General features: G+C 46.3%; 1 protein-coding gene across 12 annotated transcripts in view; it reads left to right on the plus strand.

Annotated features, from left to right (window-relative positions):
• Window positions 1-20946, plus strand: part of AMOTL1 (angiomotin like 1) — a 175471-nt gene that overhangs the window by 139197 nt on the left and 15328 nt on the right. For all 12 annotated transcript variants that reach the window (XM_060160238.1, XM_060160240.1, XM_060160247.1 and 9 more), the window contains 3 exons: window positions 11328-11473; window positions 14859-15008; window positions 20747-20937. In XM_060160238.1, coding sequence (XP_060016221.1) covers window positions 11328-11473; window positions 14859-15008; window positions 20747-20937 — 487 coding nt within the window. The remainder of the gene's footprint in view (window positions 1-11327; window positions 11474-14858; window positions 15009-20746; window positions 20938-20946) is intronic.

The raw sequence follows: 20946 nt of genomic DNA on the forward strand, positions 1-20946 counted from the left end.
TGCTAACTACTGGAATGAACATTCTGTGCTTCTGACTTCTACATCTGTCTTTGAACCAGAGCCAGTTATAATAAAAGGCCTTGCTGGGTAATCCACTACAGATACAAAAACAAAAAAAACTGTCGAGACCAGCATAGAGTTTAGACTCTTAAAAGTTTTCTCAAAATGTCTATGGAATTAAACTCTTTGTTCTCTGGATGATAAGAATAAAAAATTAGCAGAACACAATGAGTAACCCTGTGGTATAGTGTCTTACAATTAGTGTTTGAAATTATTTTTGGTTCATGAATTGGAGGGAGAACATACAGTTGTATCTTAATGGAATCCAAGAACTTTGACAGGACGAAGTGTTTGCTTTAAGTTCAGAAAATTTGGTCTTGGACCATTAAAAATACGCTTGCATCTGCTACTAATTTTCTTCTTGCCGACAAAGACTGTGGTTTGGTAGAAAGAAGAAGAATAAAAGGATCTGCTCAAAGCAAGTTACAAAAATGACAATGGGAGGGGTTGCAGAAGTTAAGGAAGGGAGAACATATAATTGCAGGTGATGCATTTCTTTCTCCCTGGTCAGTCGTAGATTGAGTCCCTTCTGTCCCAGATATAACAATTTCCTCAGCATCAACTTCTATCTTTCAGCCGGGTTTTGGCGTTAAGCCATATCTGCCTTTCAAAGGGCGCATTTAGAAAGCATCATTTTATTATACATATTATGATAATGCCTTAATTAAACCAAATATAGGTATGTAATATATACCTATATGTACACACAATAAAGTGTACACATTTTAAGTGTACAGTGCCATGAAATGTGACAATGGCCACAGTCCAGCCCCAGCACAGATGCAGCTCTGTCCTCTGCAGTGAGTGGCCTCTCACGCCATCTGTCGGCCTGCCTCACTTTTCACTCCTGTCAGGTCATTGCTCTCTGCATTATATCCAGGCTTCATGGCTGTTTTCTGCAGGGGCAACCAGATTGTCTGGTAGGGTCTTACTTTGTCATACCTGGAAATAGACGTGTATGTTATTTACCTTTTTGTATTAAGAAAAGAGAAAGCAAAAAAGGACTTCTGTGGAGGTTATAGAAAGTGTAAGTTATCAGGTTTAGTTGTTAATCGATTCACGCGTAGGTGTATAGTCAAAATCAAATGCCCTGTGCATCCTGTATTTATGTGGCATTTTTAACTCATTGCTTAATTTGTTATTACGCTGTCTGCAGTGACACAGAAGTAGCAGTACATTTTTACTTCAAGTTAAAAAAAAATAAAGTAGAAGGTTGAACAGTACATGTGGAAGCTGAGCTGGATGAATGGGTGTATATTCAGTCAAGTGAGTTTGCAGGCTACACATGTATAAATCTAGGCAGGTAAAAAAATACCTATGATTTATACCTGGGTGTATAAGTATAGTTTCTAAAATAAAAATGCAATATGGGGCTTCCCTGGTGGCGCAGTGGTTGAGAATCCGCCTGCCGATGCAGGGGACACGAGTTCGTGCCCCGAACCGGGAAGATCCCACATGCCGTGGAGCGGCTGGGCCCGTGAGCCGTGGCTGCTGAGCCTGCGCGTCCGGAGCCTGTGCTCCGCAACGGGAGAGGCCAAAGCAGTGAGAGGCCTGTGTACCTCAAAAAAAAAAAAAAAAAAAAAATGCAATATGAAGAATGAGTAGATTAGAAAAAGTTATATTAAGAGAGCTTTTACTGGTATTCAAATAAGTATTTTACCAAATCATACCTGAGATATTTTACATTTGGTGCTACAAAAAGTAGCACTTTGGGGTATTAAACTCGCTTCCTGGATATTAAAGAGCAAGAGATAAATTAAGTATGTTAAGACCAAAATGTGTTGTTTTCCTCCGTTAGATTACTAGAAGATTTTGTGGTTCGGCTTTGTTACTTTCCAGTGATAAGCATCTGAAAAGGATCATTTTTGAATTTTATTTTAAATATCCAGTTAGAATTTGATCTTGTATTGATAGGATCCTCTTATTCGGTGACTGTTGCCTAAACTTGTCATATTTCTTTCTTCACAGACGAAACACGCTATCTTAGATTCCTAAAGTCCTACAAAGATAGAGGGGTTTAGACACATTATGAAGTAAGCCCAGTAGGAAGGCTAAGTCAGACAGACATCAGCCACTGTACCTGGAGTACAAGCAGAATATGGTATAAAGACTCGTGAAAGAACTACTTTCCCCCAGCAAAGTGTACGTGTGCAGGTTCTCCCGTACCGGAGAGATCTGTTTTACTGAAGGAATCAGAAAAGCTTCGTGCAGTGTGTAGCCTTTAGGGTGGGCCTGGGAAACTAATTTGCATGTTAGAGTAATTTTGCTGCCATAATACTTTGTAAAAGGGAAAGTTTCTCTTTTCCTTTTAACTTGGGGCAACAAAGATTGAATAAATCCTTCACACTTCAGTCTTTGCCTCACTTTCTCGTACTGATTCATTTCTCCAAAAAAATGTCTTCCCTACATTTTAGCAATAGCCATTTCCACAAATCTGTGTTTCTCTTGTAGTGTCTGAACCACTGGCTTTCAAACTCAGAGCTCTTGTTTAAAAGGAAGTGTATCTGGAAGCCCAGTATGTATAACGCACGAAACCCGAACAGATTTCTGGTTGAGGCAGGGCTGTGTTTGTCAGAAGCCTCCTCCTTCCTACTTGGCCCACGGCATCCCTTTTCTCCTCTCTCCCCATCCTTCTCTCTTCCAGGGCTCTGCAGAACAGAGTCTGGTTGAACTCCCCTTCTTAATTTTCTTTATTACACAATTCGTTTTAAAACAGTTCACTCTCAGCCATTTAAAAACAAGCCCTGGCTGGAGTGTCCCTGTGTTTGTTAACAGACCTATTTAGTCGTCCACTCACAACCCTTGTCTCCCGTTGCCTGGAACCATGGCAACTTGCACATGCATACAGGGAAGGCAGAGCGCCCAACACCCTTTTCTGAAATAACGAGCTTCCTTACCTGAGAAACTTTATCAGCAAATTTTTAAAAGATAACAAAAAGCCAAACCAGGGGCGTTATGGGGTCAGCTTTGTATTCTATCGCTTTTTCATTTCCGAATGAATGAGTGTGGCTTTTAAAGGTAGGTCATCTCTTGTGTTGTTTTGTATCAAATAAACCTCATGTGAACAGATCACTCTTACACGATGTGAACAGTGCTCTGTTTGGATTATATTTTGGGGATCTCTTTCCGGGTTTGTCAGTTTGACACTCAAACCGGGGTGAAGGGGTGAGGGCGGATATAAGAATGAGCTTCCAAGGGTAGCATGTCTTTGAGGCAGAATGAACCTAAATATCTTTGCGGATAGTGAAGTAGTTGGAATACCTTCCTATTGTCTTTCCACTCCCACAACCTCAGAAGAAAGTACTTCTGGGCTTCCCTGGTGGCGCAGTGGTTGAGAGTCCGCCTGCCGATGCAGGGGACACGGGTTCGTGCCCCAGTCCGGGAAGATCCCACATGCCGCGGAGCGGCTGGGCCCGTGAGCCATGGCCGCTGAGCCTGCGCGTCCGGAGCCTGTGCTCCGCAACGGGAGAGGCCACAACAGTAAGAGACCCACGTACCGCAAAAAAAAAAAAAAAAAAAAAAGGACTTCGAAGAGGATCTGACTTCAGTTACCCCATAAATCATAGCTGACCCTCGGAATAGGCTCCAGCAGCAGCTCAGAATTATAAGATATGGTGCCGGGATATGGAACTCAGGGCCAAAGAATCCTGAGGAAGAAGAAACAGGAGGAAACATTCTAGGAAGAGATAATATGGCAAGTAATTATTCAGACATCTTTTCAGAAGAGGGAGTCCATTTTATCAGCATGGTGAAGTGACTAGTTACCAGAGTCAGTGCCATTAGTGTTGGTCAGCCTTGTCCTAAGGCATTACTATCAAGTCCTTTCTTGGTGGAGACGGGAATAGAGGTGTAAAGAAACAACAGAAAGTGTCTTAGTGATCTTTTGGTTACAAAAAGAAAAATCCAACTGGGCTAGCTTAGGCCCAGATAAGAGGAATTTTTTTTTTTTTTTTTTTTTTTTAAAGAAGTATCTTTGTGTGTGAAGGAGACCCCAGGCAGGACGTGTGTGCAGGCCTCACAGGGGCCAGGGGCCGGGGGCCTGGGCTGGCCTGTTTGTGAGAATCAAGGGGCAGATGGTTTTGGGGGGCTCAGTGTTGGTCCGTGTGGCTCTGTTTCCCGCTCTCCTTCTCACCGTGGACGCTCATCCACCTCTCCATGTCCATCTGCTCGAGTCTTCACTCTCCACCGTGTGCTTGCTCTGTTTCTCTAGTGCACACGTGGGACGTGCTCACTAGCCTCAGAGCTGGGCTGCCTCTCTGTGTCAGCATCCCCCTCTCGCCCAGAGGCTCCCCCTCACACGGTCCCAGACCAGAGACTGTAAGTGACTCTGCTTGGGTCACAGGGCCCTTCAGGTTTGATCCTGTCAAATGGGAGTGGTGGGTAGGGGAGGGGGAGCAGGGTTTTGTGATGCAGATGGGCTGCTCAGAACTTAGCCCTGTGAAGGGAGGAGTATAGTAGACATGCTTCCAAGTGGAGTGCTGTCTGGGCAGCCACTGTGAAAGCTGTCTACTCCAGGTGAGGACACACTTGCCTCTTTTTTTTTTTAATTGAAGTATAGTTAATTTACAATTTTGTGTTAGTTTCAGGTGTACAGCAAGGTGGTTCAGTTTTTGTCCTTTTCAGATTCTTTTTTATTATAGATTATTACAAGATATTGAGTATAGATCCCTATGCTGTACAGTAGGTCCTTGTTGGTTATCCATATATAGTCGTGTGTATCTGTTAATCCCAAACTCCTAATTTATCTCCTCCTTACTACCCCCTTTGGTAACCATAAGTCTGTTTTCTATGTCTGTGAGTCTATTTCTGTTCTGTAAATAAGTTCATTTGTATCATTTTTTTGCATTCCACATATAGGTGATATCATGCTATTTGGAGAAAGACCTCTCTTTCTCCAAATGCTTGAAATGCCTTCCAAGCATTCTAGTGAATTAGTCACCCCTTGGTCAAACTGGTGGCAACCAGACTCCTCTGTCCCTCCAGCTATATTGGGCTTAGGGAAAAACTCATCAAAAACCCATTATATCAGGAAAGGCCTAGAAAATTAATTCCTCCTTGAGAAGGGCCAGGTTACAGCTTTGCACCCCGCCATGAGCTCCAGCCATAAGCTGGAGCACTGCATTAAAAACTAGCAGCGCAGTGCACGGTGCCCTGACACCTCCACTGCCAGACCCCACGCCCATGCTCCACCTGTTTCTCAACAGAGGTTACTGGGGTCCACCACCCAATGGTTCAGCTAGCAGTCAAGCTTAGTGCTCAGATAGTAATTGGAGAAACTCTTTCACCAGACTGTCCACTTCAGAGCTTACGCAGAGCTGGCAAAGAAGGGTAAGATGGAAGGGGAGCATCTTTAAATTCTGGGCCCAGTTCTCACTTCCATCCACTTCTGCTCTTTTTCAAGCAAAGAGACTAACCTAGGGGTAGAGGCACAAAAGCGACTACCATTTGACCTGTTGCAAGTATCATAGCTCATCTTGCTTCCGATTTTTCAGTTGTCAAGTGGAGTTGATATAAGGATTCAGGAAATGAGGTTCTGTTGTAAAACTGAAGGCACAGTGCCTGGGTGTCATGTGTCTTAGCTCTTGCTGTTTATTAAGTATCTGTTATGTGCCAAGCCCCGTAGTAGGTATTTTACAGGTCATCGTTTTCATCCTCATAAGAGTCCTGCAAAATAGGTCTTGTTAGTTCCATCTGAGGAGATGGAGTCTGGAGAGGGGAAGTCACGTGTCCAAGGTGAACCAGTATGTGAAGGTGCCAGGATCACACCAGGTTGGCCTGGCTACAAAGCCCATGCCATCGCTGTGGTTTCCAGAATAAACTGTGTGCGAGCAGACATCCTCTGTGTAAATGGGACCGGAGCCATCAGGCTAAACAATGCCCTGCTCCACACAGTCGAGGGTAATTCATATCCACTGAGTAAACAGACCACGCTGGGCAAGAGTTCCCTTGTGTCAACTTGCCTGTTCTAGGAATTCTCAGTATATACATTGGAGCACAGCCAAAAGTTCAGTGTGAGGCTGATCTTTCTTGAGATCCATCCCAAGGGGGCTTAGCTAATAAACAGACTGAAAGGACTTCCCTGTGAGGTGGTTTCGCTCATGGGACTCACCCTTGGCATCTCCCAAGAGATAACTTTTTCCAGTGGTTCTGACACACCCAGTTCCCATGTCTCCAGGGAGTTAAGGGGCACAGTGACCCCCACCACATAGGCTCACTGCCTGGACACCACCTCCTCCTCACACCCTGGCCTGAGGTAGGGGTCCTTCCTGCGTTGTCACAGTCCCTGCGCAAGCATCAGTTGGAGCAGCTGGTCACGTTGCCTCTGCCTGTGTCCCTGACACTCTTCCCACCTGGCTGAGAGCAGAATGCTCCGTCCTATGTACCATGTAGCCCAAGGATTTATCACAATTTTTCGACGGCAACAATACCCTTGGCATTATCATAGTTGACATTTACTGGGTACTGACTCTATGCACTTTGAAGTGGGTACTACTGTGATCCTCGCATTAAAGGCAAGAAAACTGAAGCACAAAGACGTCCGTTTACTTTATGTCATAAAACCATAAGTGGTAGAGCTGGATATGAACCTGGGAAGCTTGATTCTAGATCCATGCTTTTTTTTTTTTTTTTTTTTTTTGCGGTACGCGGGCCTCTCACTGTTGTGGCCTCTCCCGTTGCGGAGCACAGGCTCCGGACGTGCAGGCTCAGCGGCCATGGCTCACGGGCCCAGCCGCTCAGTGGCATGTGGGATCCTCCCGGGCCGGGGCACGAACCCGTGTCCCCTGCATCGGTAGGCAGACTCTCAACCACTGCGCCACCAGGGAAGCCCTAGATCCATGCTTTTATCTAGTACTCTGTGATGCCTCCATGTAGCAGATGCTTAATTAATTAATATTTGCAAAGGGATACACATGAGGATTAATTGCTGTATTTTGAGATACATGATATGATCTGTGACATACTTAAATTTGTGCCACAATGAGCTGTGTTACAATGGCGCTCTCCCACGCCCCCTGCTTCTGTTATTCTGTGGGTCTTCATCCCCGCACGCTTGCACAGCAGAGGCAGTATAGCGCCGTGCCTGTGAACATGCATTAGAGAGAGGCCGATGCCGGTCCTCGCTCTCCCACTGACGGGCATCACTTCTGTGGACACGTTACTTATCCTTTCTTAATGTCATGTTCCTCCACTGGAAGACGGAATTAATAATAGCGCCTACCTCATAGAGTAAACTTAAAGGAAATAATATAAATGGAGGAATTAAAGGGGATAATATAAGGCACCGTTCCTGGAACACAGTACCCATTCAACAGACATGAGCACGTTTTGTTATTATCACAATTGTCATGAACATCGGTTTTTAAAACTTTGCCATCGAGAACACTGCTTCCTGTCCACGGACAAGGAGTTCTGAGCCCGTGTGAGTGACACTAACTGATACTGCTTCAGCCTGAGGTCTAAAGTCACCAAACTTAGGACAAAGATGTTTGGACCCATGAATTCCAGAGACCTGAAAAGCATTCCAGAACTAATGGATGGAGTCTTTGTCTGATACCCACATCTTTGTCCTGATGTGCGCCCTGTGAGGTTCAGGGAGCCTGGGCAGAGAAGGGAACCAGAGACGTCCAGGGTCCGTACCGGCCATCTGATGAGTGGTGGCTTCAGAGGTAGAGTGGACTGCTGCATAACAAAGGCTGTCAGGAGATCCCAAGGGTGCCAAATGCTAAACGCTAACAGGAGCTGCCATTTCTTATACCATCAGCAATGAACTTGGCACACAGTAGAGATTCATTCATTCATTCCCTCATTCATTCAACAATATTTATTGAGTCAGGCAATGTTCTAGGCTCAGGGCATCAATAATGACCTAAACAGGTAAAGTCTTAGATGTTTAGGTCCTTTTATACTTTATATGCATCATCTCCGTCAACAGAGTCATCACAACAACACCATGGTCTAAATGTTATCTTTCCCGTTTGATAGATGAGGGAGCTGAGACTCAAAGAGGTTATACCGTACCCAAAGCCTCAGAGCTGGAAAGTGGTGAACCTAGGATTTAAACCCAGGTCTTTCTGATGCTAAAGTCCATTCTCTATCCACAATATGATACTGCCTATCAAGGGAATAGCAACTGTTGGATGCGTGTGTGTGTGTGTGTGTGTGTGTGTGCGTGCCCGCGCATGTGTGTTGGAGGGGAGGGGTATTCGTTAACTCAGAAATCCAAATGTTTGTCATTGTGACACAGCAATAATTATGACCATCAGTTTGAAAACTGCAAGCAGCTCTGGTTTTGGCCTCTAGACTTTGCCTCTGGCCAAAATTAATGTGTCCTTGACTGCCCTCAACAAAGACAAGAACTGTTAAGCTTAGGTTGACAAGCAGGTAGAAGCTCTGAAGTGGGTGGTTCATTCCCAGGCCTGCCCACTGAGTAACTAAGTGCCGGGTGCCCTCCAGAGCTTGGACGAGGGCAGTGGGCACCATGCCTGTTCAGATGTTGTCCAAACCCAGGGAGCTAGTGCTCAAATGTCAGTAATTTTGCACAGAAAGCGTGAAATGCTCTGGTCCGCCCTGGTGGCAGTGGATGGTGGGCCCCAGAGCCAGTGGACTGCTCCTGGCCCATTTGTTTAGGCCTCTTGCGTGCCCGTTCTCCATGCACTGGGAAGGAAGTTTCGGAGGCAGCATTTCATGCCACTGAAAGGGAGAAGCGGGGAGGGCAGTTGGTCATTACAGTGGGGTATAAGAGCCCAAAAGTAGTGCTCTCTTCTGGGTCAGAATCCCGGTGGCCTCGTTGTGTTTCCGAGAGGCGCCATTATTTCTAGGCATCACAGCCAATGCTCGCTGTACAAGTCTGCTCCTTCATTCTGTTCGTTCCGAAGCTTTTCCGTTGCACCCTGTTCCCGTCAACATAAGTCACAAAGCAAGGGCAGTGCCGTCCAGCGGCAAGGACGTTGTAGTGGCCATCAGGAGACCCGGAATCCGGCCCTGGCTGTGCCCCAGCTGGCGGGGCACCTTGGATGAGTGCCTTGGCTCCTGGGCTTTCCTTTCCTCACCCGTAAAACAAAGGGGGCAGAACTGGATAGGGGTGTTTCCTATGATCCCTTCCGGCTTTAAAATTGCGAGTTGTTTATTGAGTATTGGCAGCCTTAAAGTGTCTTTGCTGTGTATTCAAAACCACATTTTTCCCCCGCTCCTTACGGGCAGCGTTCTTTCTATTGCTTCAGTGCCCATAAGGCTGGTCCTTAATGTTTGATAACTCTTCGCTAAATGAATGAATGGCTATACAAGGAAATCATGAATGAGTGAAACCACTGTCACGTGCTCGTATAGCTCGCAGACTTTGGTTCTTGGTGTTTCAGTTTGGTTTGCCAGGAGGACTAGGTAACCAGTATGAGGCATCTGAGTGGTGTGGGCACAGAGCAATCAATTTCTAACTGTTGTTGTTGCCCTTACCCTTATAATTATACACCCTGTTTTCTACAAATTTGGAAGAGTGTGCATAGGGTTTTGTAACCACCGTTTTTCAACAATGACGATTTTTTTCCTCATCACTAATATTCTCTTACTTAGCTTTAATGGGTGCATCCTATTCTATTGTAGGGTTTACTGTAGTTTATTTAACCAATCCCTTAATCTTACACAGTTAAGTCCATTCAAGTTTTCCCATATTATAATCAACATATCTAAATATTCTAAATTACCTTAAAAATAAAATATACAGGCATACCTTATTTTATTGTGCTTTGTTTTATTGCATTTTTTACAAATTAAAGGTCTGTGGCTACCGTGCATGGAGCAAGTCTCTTGGCGCCATTTTTCCAATAGCAGCTACTCCATGTGTCTATGTTATGTTTTGGTAATTCTCACAGTATCTCAGACTTTTTCATTATTATTATACTTGTCATGGTGGTATGTGATCAGTGATCTTTGATGTTACTGTTTTAATTGTTTTGGCATTTTTTAGCAATAAAGTATTTTTTAATTAAGGTACATACATTGTTTTTTAGACATAATGCTATTATCGCACATTTAATAGACTACGGTATAGTGTAAACATAACTTTTATATACACTGGGAAACCAAAAAAAATCATGTGACTTGCTTTACTACGGTGGTCTGGAACGGAACCCGCAACATCTCTGAGGCATGCCTGCATTGTTTCTGTAACAGGAGAAATGTTTTCAGTAAATGATACTGATCTCATGACAGCGTGGGCCCTGCCTGCTTAAGTAAATTGGTGGATAAGTCTATAGGAGAGCTGTGTGGAAGCCACTGTAAGGCAGCCTTTCCTCTCCATGTGCAGAGTGACAGTGATCACCGTCAGCTACAGTGTCACTGAATGAGAGGACAGCTGTTTCCCCACATCCAGAGCACTTTGTCTTTCTTCTCTTGAGCAGAACTAAGAGAAGAGGTGAGGCCAGGTCATATGCACGAGGACCCAGACAGAGATAGGAGGCCCGGGTTGAAGCTCCCCTCTACCGCCTGGCCTCAGACCGAAAGCTTAACCTTCTGCACCTTGGTTTATTTCTCTATAAATGAGAGCGTTAGTATTATCGTTAGTATTGCCTGCCTTTCCATCACTGGTTTGGAAGGTAGAAGCTGGAGAGCTTGTGAGCCTGAAAGAAAATCATAGGTCCAAGGTTAATTTGAAGCCTTAAAGTAAATGTTGTACAGAAGTGAGTCCCTGAGAACACAGGGTCACTGGTTCTTTTTGTGCCGTTCATCTCTGGAACTGTGACCTGGACTATACCTATAGTTGACAGTGGTTTTTTTTTTTTTTAACTTTTTTTTTTTAATTAATTAATTTATTTATTTATGGCTGTGTTGGGTCTTCGTTTCTGTGCGAGGGCTTTCTCTAGTTGTGGCAAGCGGGGGCCACTCTTCATCGCAGTGCGTGGGCCTCTCACTATCGCGGCCTCTCTTGCTGCGGAGCACAGGCTCCAGACATGCAGGCTCAGTAATTGTGGCTCACGGGCCCAGTTGCCCCGCGGCAGGTGGGATCTTCCCAGACCAGGGCGCGAACCCACGTCCCCTGCATTGGCAGGCAGACTCCCCACCACTGCGCCACCAGGGAAGCCTGACAGTGGTTTTTGAGAAAATCCTTGCTTCACAAACACCACCACTATGAATAGGGAGCAAAGGCAGTAATTCAACCCTCTACTTTCTGTATGCTTTTTTTACTTTTAATCCTTGCCAGATGTAGACTGGCAATGAGCCCAGAGGGTGAGTGCCTTCTGATAGAGGTCGTTTTGTTCCCATCTCCCTTCTAGACAAAGAATTCTTGAAGGAAAAGGAGAAGTTAGAAATGGAGTTAGCGGCAGTGCGGACTGCGAGTGAGGACCACCGGAGACACATCGAGATCCTGGACCAGGCTCTGAGCAACGCCCAGGCCAGGGTCATCAAGCTGGAAGAGGAGGTGAGCCTGCGGGGGGCGGGGGGTGGGGTGCAGTGCACAGAGCCCCGAGGGCCTCCGTTTCCGTTTCCTAACCCAGCAACTTTAACCAGAGCCAACTCCAAGGGAGCTGAGTCAGGGGAGCGATGTAGGTGACCTCCCAAATAAAAACGAATGAAAACAGAATTTATCCACCCCAGAGCCGGGCAGAGGATGAGAGGCAGACGTGAATAAGCATCAGCAAAGAGTTCAGTCTCAGCCTTAAACCCAGGCTGCTGCCCACTGGCTGGCAGGTGTCCAAGGCTGAACATAAATGGAAGGACTGGGAACCACTGGTGCCTGTGGAGAAAAGAGACTCAGTTAACAGTTCAAGTGCTGTGTCTCTGGGCTCTCGACTGCATAAAAAAGGCCAAGTCTTCTGATGCGGTGGGATTGGGGTGGTGTTCAGCAAACCTGTCTCCAATTTTCAGAAGTTAGCTTGGCCAGGTAATGACCCCCCGATCCAGGAAACCTTGATGCCGCTCGAGCGTGATGGGTTTAGTGGTTTCTGATGCAATCCAGCCTTTAGATGAAGTTTTAAGAAGTAGACTTTTCCTTTAAGCCTGACTGGGGAAGTAGAATGACCACTCCTGAGGTGCCGGCTAGGGGATCCGGGCTGTAGACACAGCAGCACAGGGGAGCCTGTTGTATCCGCTGTGTGTGGTGAGGCTGGGCCGAGCAGACCCACGGTGGAGAGTAGGAACTCCAAGTCACAGAGCGGCATGACCGAGATATTCTCCACCAGGACCGAGTTGGTGCTTGGCTCGCAGGAAACAGCACTATTATTAATCCAACTGCTGTTGCTGTTGTTGTCGACAATAAAAAGCTGTCCCTTCAGGAAACATCTCCTGGCGCCAGGTGGCTTGGGTGTCTCAGCAAACTTCAACTTCAAGGCTAATGCAGCTAAAGGGGAAGATTGTTAAGTCAGTAGGGTCTTGTCCATTCAACCTGTCCCGTTAAACCCCACAAGTCCTGTGTACAGTTTTAATACTAGCATGAGGATCCCAGGCAAGAGCCCCAGAGTCTCTTCCTTGTCACCAGCAAGCAACTCATTAAATAGGAAACTATCTGCTGCAGAAAGTGACCTTGACCCCTGAAGGACAGGAGGTCTGCTTTGAGGAAGGGAGGCCAGAACTTATTCTGAGGGCACTTATCAAGGCTCCATCTCCATGTATGGAGCGAAGGAAAGTGATCATTTTGAAATATTTTAATTTTAATATTTCTGTTAAAGCAAAAGTTGTGAACTCCTTGAAGACAGGTTCTTTATAATCAGCATTATGGGTCTCTTCTTGTCATTATATTTATATAGGATCTGTGTTTGGTTGACTGTATGTAACTTCTCCAAAATGTCTCACGTGTCTGGCTTCCAGTGTCCCTCCTTGTTCTTATTAAAGTTTCTTTTGAAGGATCTTAACTCAGTTTGGATGGCTCACACTGAGTGCTTACCATAACCTCCCATGATGCTTAAGGGCTTGGACTCTAGAGGCAGACCACGTGAGTTAGACGGGCGGTGTATCAGCTGTGTGACCTTGAGTGAGTCACTAACCTATTCAGTCCTCAGTTTTCTCAGTTGTTAAACGGAGGTAATACAAGAGTTTACCTTCTATTGTTATTGGGCGGATTAAACGAGATACTTCATATAAAGCACAAAGCTTGGCATGGTAGTGCCTCCAAAATGTTGGCCGATTAATTACTGGTACTACTAGTCATCATCATCATTATATACTCCTTGCTAGACTTCAGGCTGATCCAAGGGTGAATGAGAGAGATCGATGCCTCCAAGAATCTTGCAGTTGGTTAGTGATAATATTAACTCGTTCATTTAACAAATACTTATTGAGTACCAACTGGATGCCAGGTACTGTTCCAGGCCTTGGGGACGTATTGTGCGCTCTGCCCCAAGCAGACAAATCTCGCGGCACTTATATTCTAGGGGCTACACACTCAGAGAATGGTATACAGTCTACGACATGGTAAGTGGTGTATGAATGGTACTCACAAAATAGTTTATCAGATGAGGCTTTTCTAGCACAGGAACCTGCAGTTAGTAGGTCCTCAAACAATCAAAGGCACAGTGAATGAAAGAGATGAAAACTAATCCCAAGAGTAGGTGTAGAAAAGGCTATAAGTTACTGTCCGCGCCCCCCGGCAAAAGGTCAGAAGCACCTCGTTTTTTATCGCAGAGGGTTTGGCTAGGGCACAGACATTGCTCCTGGCAGGGCTGCCTGCTAAGTCAGAAACCACCCTTTGCAGCGAACACTTAAATCGCTAGCATGTTCCAACTTGCCAGTGCAATCATGGGTTGAACTCAGGATCTGAATCACCTGCAAGGCATCTGCATGCCCAGGTGCAGAGTGACAGGAAATAGCATCTGGTGTCTCCTCACCCAGGACCAGATCAAGGAAAAGCCTCAGTCTGATTTTTGGCACCAGCCAATCCCCAGAAAGTTAGAAATGTGCCTGGGATCTATCTATGAACATGGGTCCAACTCCTAACTGGAAGAAAACAAAGTCTGAGGGTAAGAATTTGAAGTGGTTGATCAGTGAGTCTAAATCCATACCTGATGTGACATTTACATAAATCAATTTTTACCTTAATTTGCCTCTCTTCAGTGATTGTGTGGTTTGCGTGTTCATTAGGCCTTTCCCGTCTCTCCAGGGCTGTCATCCATAAAGGGCTCTGACATCTTTAGGAGGAAATTACTCCACAAGTATCTATAATCAGATATTGTCATACTCATTCACACATACACAAATGGGTACACATGCATAAATATATACCGTCACAGTTTTTCTAATAGTAATTGGTAGTTATAGAAAATTTGAAAAATACAGAAGAGAGTAAAGAAGATGAGAAATTATTATTCTGCCATACAGACAAACACAGTTGATGCTTTTATTTCCTTTCAGTCTTTTTTCATACATAGATGATAGATAGATAGATAGGCAGGCATAGTTGTGTTAATGTATATAATTTTTGATTCTGGATTTTTCAGTTAACATTATAGAATAAGTATTTCCTTATAACATTTAAAAAATCTTTATTAACCTCATTTCCAATGCCTGCTGATGCTATAATGACTCAGCAATAACCATGGATTGAGCTCAGAGCTGTATAAATGACTGAAAGCAGGTGGCCTGTTAGGGTCTTCAGTTCCTAGCATCCCAGCTGATTTAGGTGTAACTGGTGGCCTTCGTCTAAATCTTTTCTGTCCCAGCACACCTGAGGGATAGGAGTGGAGAAGGTACATGCACTTGTAGTTTAAATAGCATCTCGAGGTACTCCGACACACACCCCCCCAGTCTTCACCCCAGCTTTGAGGATCACTGTCCAAATTCCATGTTCCCTTTTCCTCTCCTCCTCCACGCAGCTCCGAGAGAAGCAGGCATACGTGGAGAAGGTTGAGAAGCTGCAGCAGGCCCTGACCCAGCTGCAGTCAGCCTGCGAGAAGCGGGAGCAGATGGAGCGGAGACTGCGCACCTGGCTGGAGAGGGAGCTGGACGCCCTGAGGACCCAGCAGGTGAGGGGCGGGGCCCTCGGAGTCTGGCGCATGCGTTCTGTGAAGGCCACGGAGCTGAGCACCTGCTGCCCGCCAGGCTCTGCGCTCTGCCCTGAGGATTCAGGGGTAAACGAGAGCTTGCTGTCCTCCGTGGTCCAGCACAGAGGCCAGTGGAGGAACCAGTAAGTCCACTCACTGGAGAGACAAACGTCTTGACAGGGAGAAAGTGGTGACCCCTGGGGGCTGGGTATGGGGGAATGCGAGTGCAGACGGCTTCATAGCGGAGGACATTTGAGTTGGACTTCGAAGGATGAGTTTGTTGGCCATTCTTGGGGAAGCATCAGAGGTAGAGGAGGAGTATGCGTGGAGGAGAGAGATGAGAGGCACGTGGTGGGTCCAGGACAGCTGGGGGCAGCCAGCTGGGGGAGCGTACCAGCTGGAGGCAACGTCCAGTTTGTGGAGGGCTTTTGGTCAGGTTATGAGACTGGATTTTTTTTTTCCTGTAGGATCAGGAGAGGAGCCCTCTGGTGGTGTCAGAGGAGGGGCTGGAGGAACAGATGGGAGGCCAGCCCGAAAGCTGTTAGTGTCATCTAGGGTGTAGTGACAGTGGGAATCCACGGGGGACCTAGAACGGGGGTGAAATTGGGAGGACCTGATCATCAGTGAGTTTTCAGAGGTAAAGGACAGGAAGGAGTCAGGACTATCCCTAGAAAATAATATTGGCCATGAGTTCCGTGTCCTTCTGCCTCTCCCTGTTTCTCCTGGTAACAGCTGTTCATGTAATTCAGCTGCAAATAAACTCAGAGTAAAACACCGCAGCCCAGGGTCCTCGTGGGCCTTGGCAAGAGGAGAAGTCCAATAGCTGGGCCGGGCTCCGTTACAAGCGGGTCAAGGGCTCCTGGTGTGTCATCAGCCAGCGTGGTGGGCAAAGCCCTCTATGCAGCTGGTGAAGAGTGTGCTCTAAGTTTGGAACCAGGGAAATGCGACACAGGACTCCATGGAATTGTCTGGTGGATAGGGCATAGTGGTTATGGTTGAAACACTTGAAAACACTTGAAAGCATATGCTGTGGCCAGCTCAGCCCTTTCTCATGGCAGCGCACACAGTTCCCTCTGGGCGTATGTACTTGGCTGGAGATGGAGGTGTTAGCGAGATTGCCCAGAAAATCAAGGAGCCCACCCAGGCCCCTACCAACTTGGCTTAGTTGATAGCTCACAGGGAAAAGTGAGTCTGTCTCTGGACTTCTGATCCTTCTAACCTGTGCCGCATTCTCTGGCATTTCAGGGCCACCCTTCAGCCATTTTCTGTTGCTCCGTTACTGAGATCTGAAGTTCTCCAACTGGAGGGCAGGCTCTCTGGTGTCTGGTACTGTGCTAGCACCTGGTGGGTATTTATGAGTCTTTGGCTGACAGAATGGGCACATCTCAGTATTTAGAGCAAAAAAGAATGTTCTTTTCCAGTTCATGTGCCACCCACACCCTATAGTTAAATTACGTATCCCTGGATCTTCTATTTTGAGTGCTATGAAAACAGACTCTTCATTCATTTCAGCTACTATGCGTATTCTAAACTATATCTCTCCCATTGATTGCTTTTGGGATTTGTACCAGTGGTATTGCTGTTGCAGGCAGTACTCTAATGAGCTGCCTTTTTACATGTCTCCTTGCAAAAAAATGTAAGAGCTTCCCAAGAGGATATACTTAAAAATGGGATTTCTGGATAACAAATGGATATGCAAAACATCACTAGATATTGCCAGATCACTCTACAAAGTAAATATACCAATTTATCCAAAATGTATAAGAATGTCTTCCTGTACATTATCATCAACATTTAGTTTTGCAAGATGTCTTTTTCTTTAAGAAAAAAAAGGGGGGGATGAAAGAAACCAGACCCAGCTCCATTATCCTTGTTGTGTATCAAGAAGAAATGTGAATGAAACATTATTTGAAAAATTTCTCTACTGCCACAGAGGACCATTCCCGTATGCACACTCAGACCCACACACACTCAGGCCCATTTTTTTCCTCAGAGCAGCAAACACAGCTTTCCCACTGTTTGTAAAGGATGCTGTCAGATTTCGGCTGCCTGTGGAGGACGGAAGTTTCAGAATCAGGGCTGTCCTGGGGAATTACGTGGCTTGCATTTTGGACTTGTCTTCGGGAGCTGACAGCAGATCCCTAGATGTGTACGGCTGACATGAGACCAGAGAGTGGGGAGACAATCTTTAAACAGAACTTTGCTGCCCAGCATCTCTTTAAAATAATATTACAATTGTTGTTTTAATGAGAGTGTTAATCTGTCTCCTCTGTTATGAAAGGCACTTGGGGATCTCCCTACTTTTCCCTGCTTTTGCCTACTCATTAAAAAGATGAGTATTATTTTTTATTTTTTCCTTTAATACTTCATTTTCTCATTTTACCAATGAGCACACATTATTCTATAACCAGAAAAGACAAAAGTGTTGTTACAAAGAAATCCACCAAAATACCTTAATAGTTCCACGTGGCCAATACTATAGTTTGGTTCAACTCCTGCCTGGAGTCTGTGGACAAGTGTGGTGATCACAGTTCCGCTGGCCCCCAGCAGGGGTGACCAGCATCCACCCTGGAGCGTGGGGTCACCCGGGAAACTCTGCCTCTCTGATCTGCTTCCTCCTGTTTAGTCGGAGGAGCTCACACACGTGTCCACCCCGGATGTGGGCAACCCACCTCGCACACTGCTCCTTCACTCCGGGGTCACCGAGGCATTTACCTGACCCCATTAGAAGGCATACTGAGGTCACACAAAATAAATAAAGCCCCTTGTCATCTCTCCCCTCCACAAAGCAGTGAGACCACACTGCCTGCCTCTTCCCATAGAGAATCATTCTGAAGGGACCATTGAGAGAACAGCTTAGAGCACTTTTGAATCAACACCCCACACAAGGGCTCTGCCGCAGGCCCACGCCAGGACACGGCTGAGCCTGTCCACCCGGCCCTCTCCACACAGAGCCCCCAAGTGAGCTCCAGTTACTCCTGCAAGTTATTTCTTCTGGAACCTTCCAGAAGGGTGGGTAGGCTGGAGGTGAGCAGAGTGGCATGGAATCGTGAACTGAGTCAGAGCATAGGCTCGGGGGTTAGGCTGCCTTCTCCTCCTACTACAAAAGGGATCTTTCTGAGCCTTCACTTCCTTGTCTCTAAAATGGGGCACATAACTTATATTTACCATATACTTGTAACTAAAAATAAGAAAATCTGCACAAAGTACTTACACAGTGCCTGACACTTAGCACTTGGTGAAGGAAGAATAACTATCATTGTTGTTCTTCTCTTCATTACCTTCAGGGTCATTTGATGGCTTAGGGCATCTTTGGTGCCCAAGTTACTCCAGCTTTTCCAATCCCGTTGAAAAAAAAATGACAAGTGTGGCTGGACTGAGAAGGTCGGAGAGGGAAGATAGGTCAGGACACTAGGACCAGCAGGAAAGAGCAGCTCTCAATGAACAGGTTCTGTTATTAGAAGTAATCTCCCCCTACTTTGGGAGGCAAAGTGTGGTACTTAAGTATTCCTAGAAGTTGGGGGGAAGTGAAATAGAAATAATGGTAAAAGAGGAAGGGAAATTAACATTTTTAAGAACTCACAATCTTTTCTTTTTGGAAAAGAGCTGAAAGTAATTTTCGCGTCTTACTTCCACAGTAGTCTTAGGAGGTAGAAGAAAGAAGTGGGGAATGTTCTTGAAGGGCAAAACAAGGCCCAGGGCAGCTGAGAGACCAGCCCAAGGTCATGTAGCAAATTTAGGCCTTTCTCCCAGGTGAACACGCTGAGGGCAAAGATTTTTATCTGTATTGGTCACTGTGGTATATCCCCTGCACAGGGTGCGTGCCTAGTAAATATTTGGTGACTAGCTGAACGGGCAGCAAAAGCTGGCTTGCCTGACCCTCAATCTGTTTTTCTGGGCAATGTATGTACCCGTTAGACTGTGCTATCTCTGAACTCTTGAGTGTCTAAATTCTTGCATTTATTTAAACAGCTCTTAAGGACCTGAGCAGGTCACCAGCCGAGGTGGCAACACAAGGGATTTGGATAGAAAACATAGATGGCAGCTAAGTGAGGCTGTGGGATCTTTTTCTTGGAAAGTTTCTCAAAGCAGGGTAGTTTCTCATCTCAGTGGACTGGTTTGTTTGTCCTCCTGCCCTGAGGCCGGGTGCCTGGCTTGATGGGGTCGGTGACTTCCTATGCAGGCTGATGAGGACAGGTACACGCTTTCCAGTCTATTCCGGCTTAAATGCCGGCCACTGGCCAGCTACCACTGGATCCTAGAATAACTTGTATTTGTAGCTTTCAAGAATCAAATAGAAGCATATGGTTTACAAAAAGCCCGTAGGCCCGTTTGTTCTCTTCTGTCTGGTGGGATTAGGTTCCAGCAGTGTAGTTCAAATGCCCAGCTGTTGCTCTGGGTAATTTGTGCGGTTCAGGTTGAAAGGTACCTCTCACCTTGCAAAAAACCCTGCATTTAAAGTTTGTGATCACTGGGAAATAGGAGGGGAATGCACGTCCCAGGACAAAGAAGAGCTGGGATGAAATCGTTCTCCCCTTGAGTAGCTTAGGCACGACTGGTCTCCTAACCCCGGGTTCCCGAGATGACCCATCTCCACCACTGGCCAGAAAGTCAAACCTCCTCGTCCTCTAAGTCATCTGTTTAGAGGAAATAGTATCCCTGAGTTAGAAGGGAGAAAATCTGAAAAGTGAATATCCTCAGCTCATGAGCTCTTCAGATAACACAGCCGCTTTGTGTTGTGTTATCCGAATAACACTTCTCTCTTATGGACACAGATGGAGAGAAGGGGCTGGAAAATGAGCTTGACTTGCCTTAGAGGTTTTTCTGGTAACACTGTACTTTGGTTAGCCCTTTAAAGTGTATTAAGTGCTTTCATGTTTATTATCCTATTTGATTGTTGGGCTTCCATCTGGGGCAGGTCTTAATTTCTGTTTCCCAGATGGGAGGCTGGGCAAGCATTCCCTTAAGGCATCTCACGCCCACTTCCTGTACCTTCACATTCTATCTCCCGGCCTCAGGGGAAGCAAACAGCTGAATCACTTCCTTGAACTCTGGAGAAAGTGCCCTAGACCAGGAAGCCAAACTTTGTTCCTGTTCTGGCTCTTGGTATAACTTAACCGGAAGACATTGGACAAACCACTTCCTGTCATGCAAAGCTGGATATAGGCAGACAGACTCGGGTTTGAACCCTGACCCTGCTACTGATCAGCTTTGAGACAAGGAATAGTTCATTCAATCTCTCAGCAGCTTGGTTTTTCCATCTGTAAAATTGGGATAATACTCTCTGTTTTATAGAGCTCCCGGAGAATTAAATGAGATAGAGCAAGTGGGGATAGAGGTTGATGGTGTCAGAAGCCACCCGCATTCGGGTCATCAGTGCTGGAGAAGGGAACAAGGGTGAATGTGCTGCAGGATCTGGGTGAACCGTGCGTGCTCCACGTGGGTTACTTTATAGTCCCGATTCAGCATGAAGATGTTACTTCCTGGGCTTCCCTGGTGGCGCAGTGGTTGAGAGTCCGCCTGCCGATGCGGGGGACGCGGGTTCGTGCCCCGGCCCGGGAGGATCCCACATGCCGCGGAGCGGCTGGGCCCGTGAGCCATGGCCGCTGAGCCTGCGCGTCCGGAGCCTGTGCTCCGCAACGGGAGAGGCCACAGCGGTGAGAGGCCCGCGTACCGCAAAAAAAAAAAAAAAAAAGATGTTACTTCTTTCGCATCTCCAGAAACACGGAAACGGCCAGCCAGCCAGCCTGCCGGAATACAATGCCCCGGCCCTCATGGAACTTGTAAGGGAGAAGGAAGAGCGGATCCTGGCGCTGGAGGCTGACATGACCAAGTGGGAGCAGAAGTACGTAGAGGAGAGCGCCATCCGGCACTTCGCCATGAACGCTGCAGCCACTGCAGCGGCCGAGAGGTGAGTCCC

This window comes from Lagenorhynchus albirostris, chromosome 9, assembly GCF_949774975.1.
Source record: "Lagenorhynchus albirostris chromosome 9, mLagAlb1.1, whole genome shotgun sequence".
Classification (NCBI taxonomy): Eukaryota; Metazoa; Chordata; class Mammalia; order Artiodactyla; family Delphinidae; genus Lagenorhynchus; species Lagenorhynchus albirostris.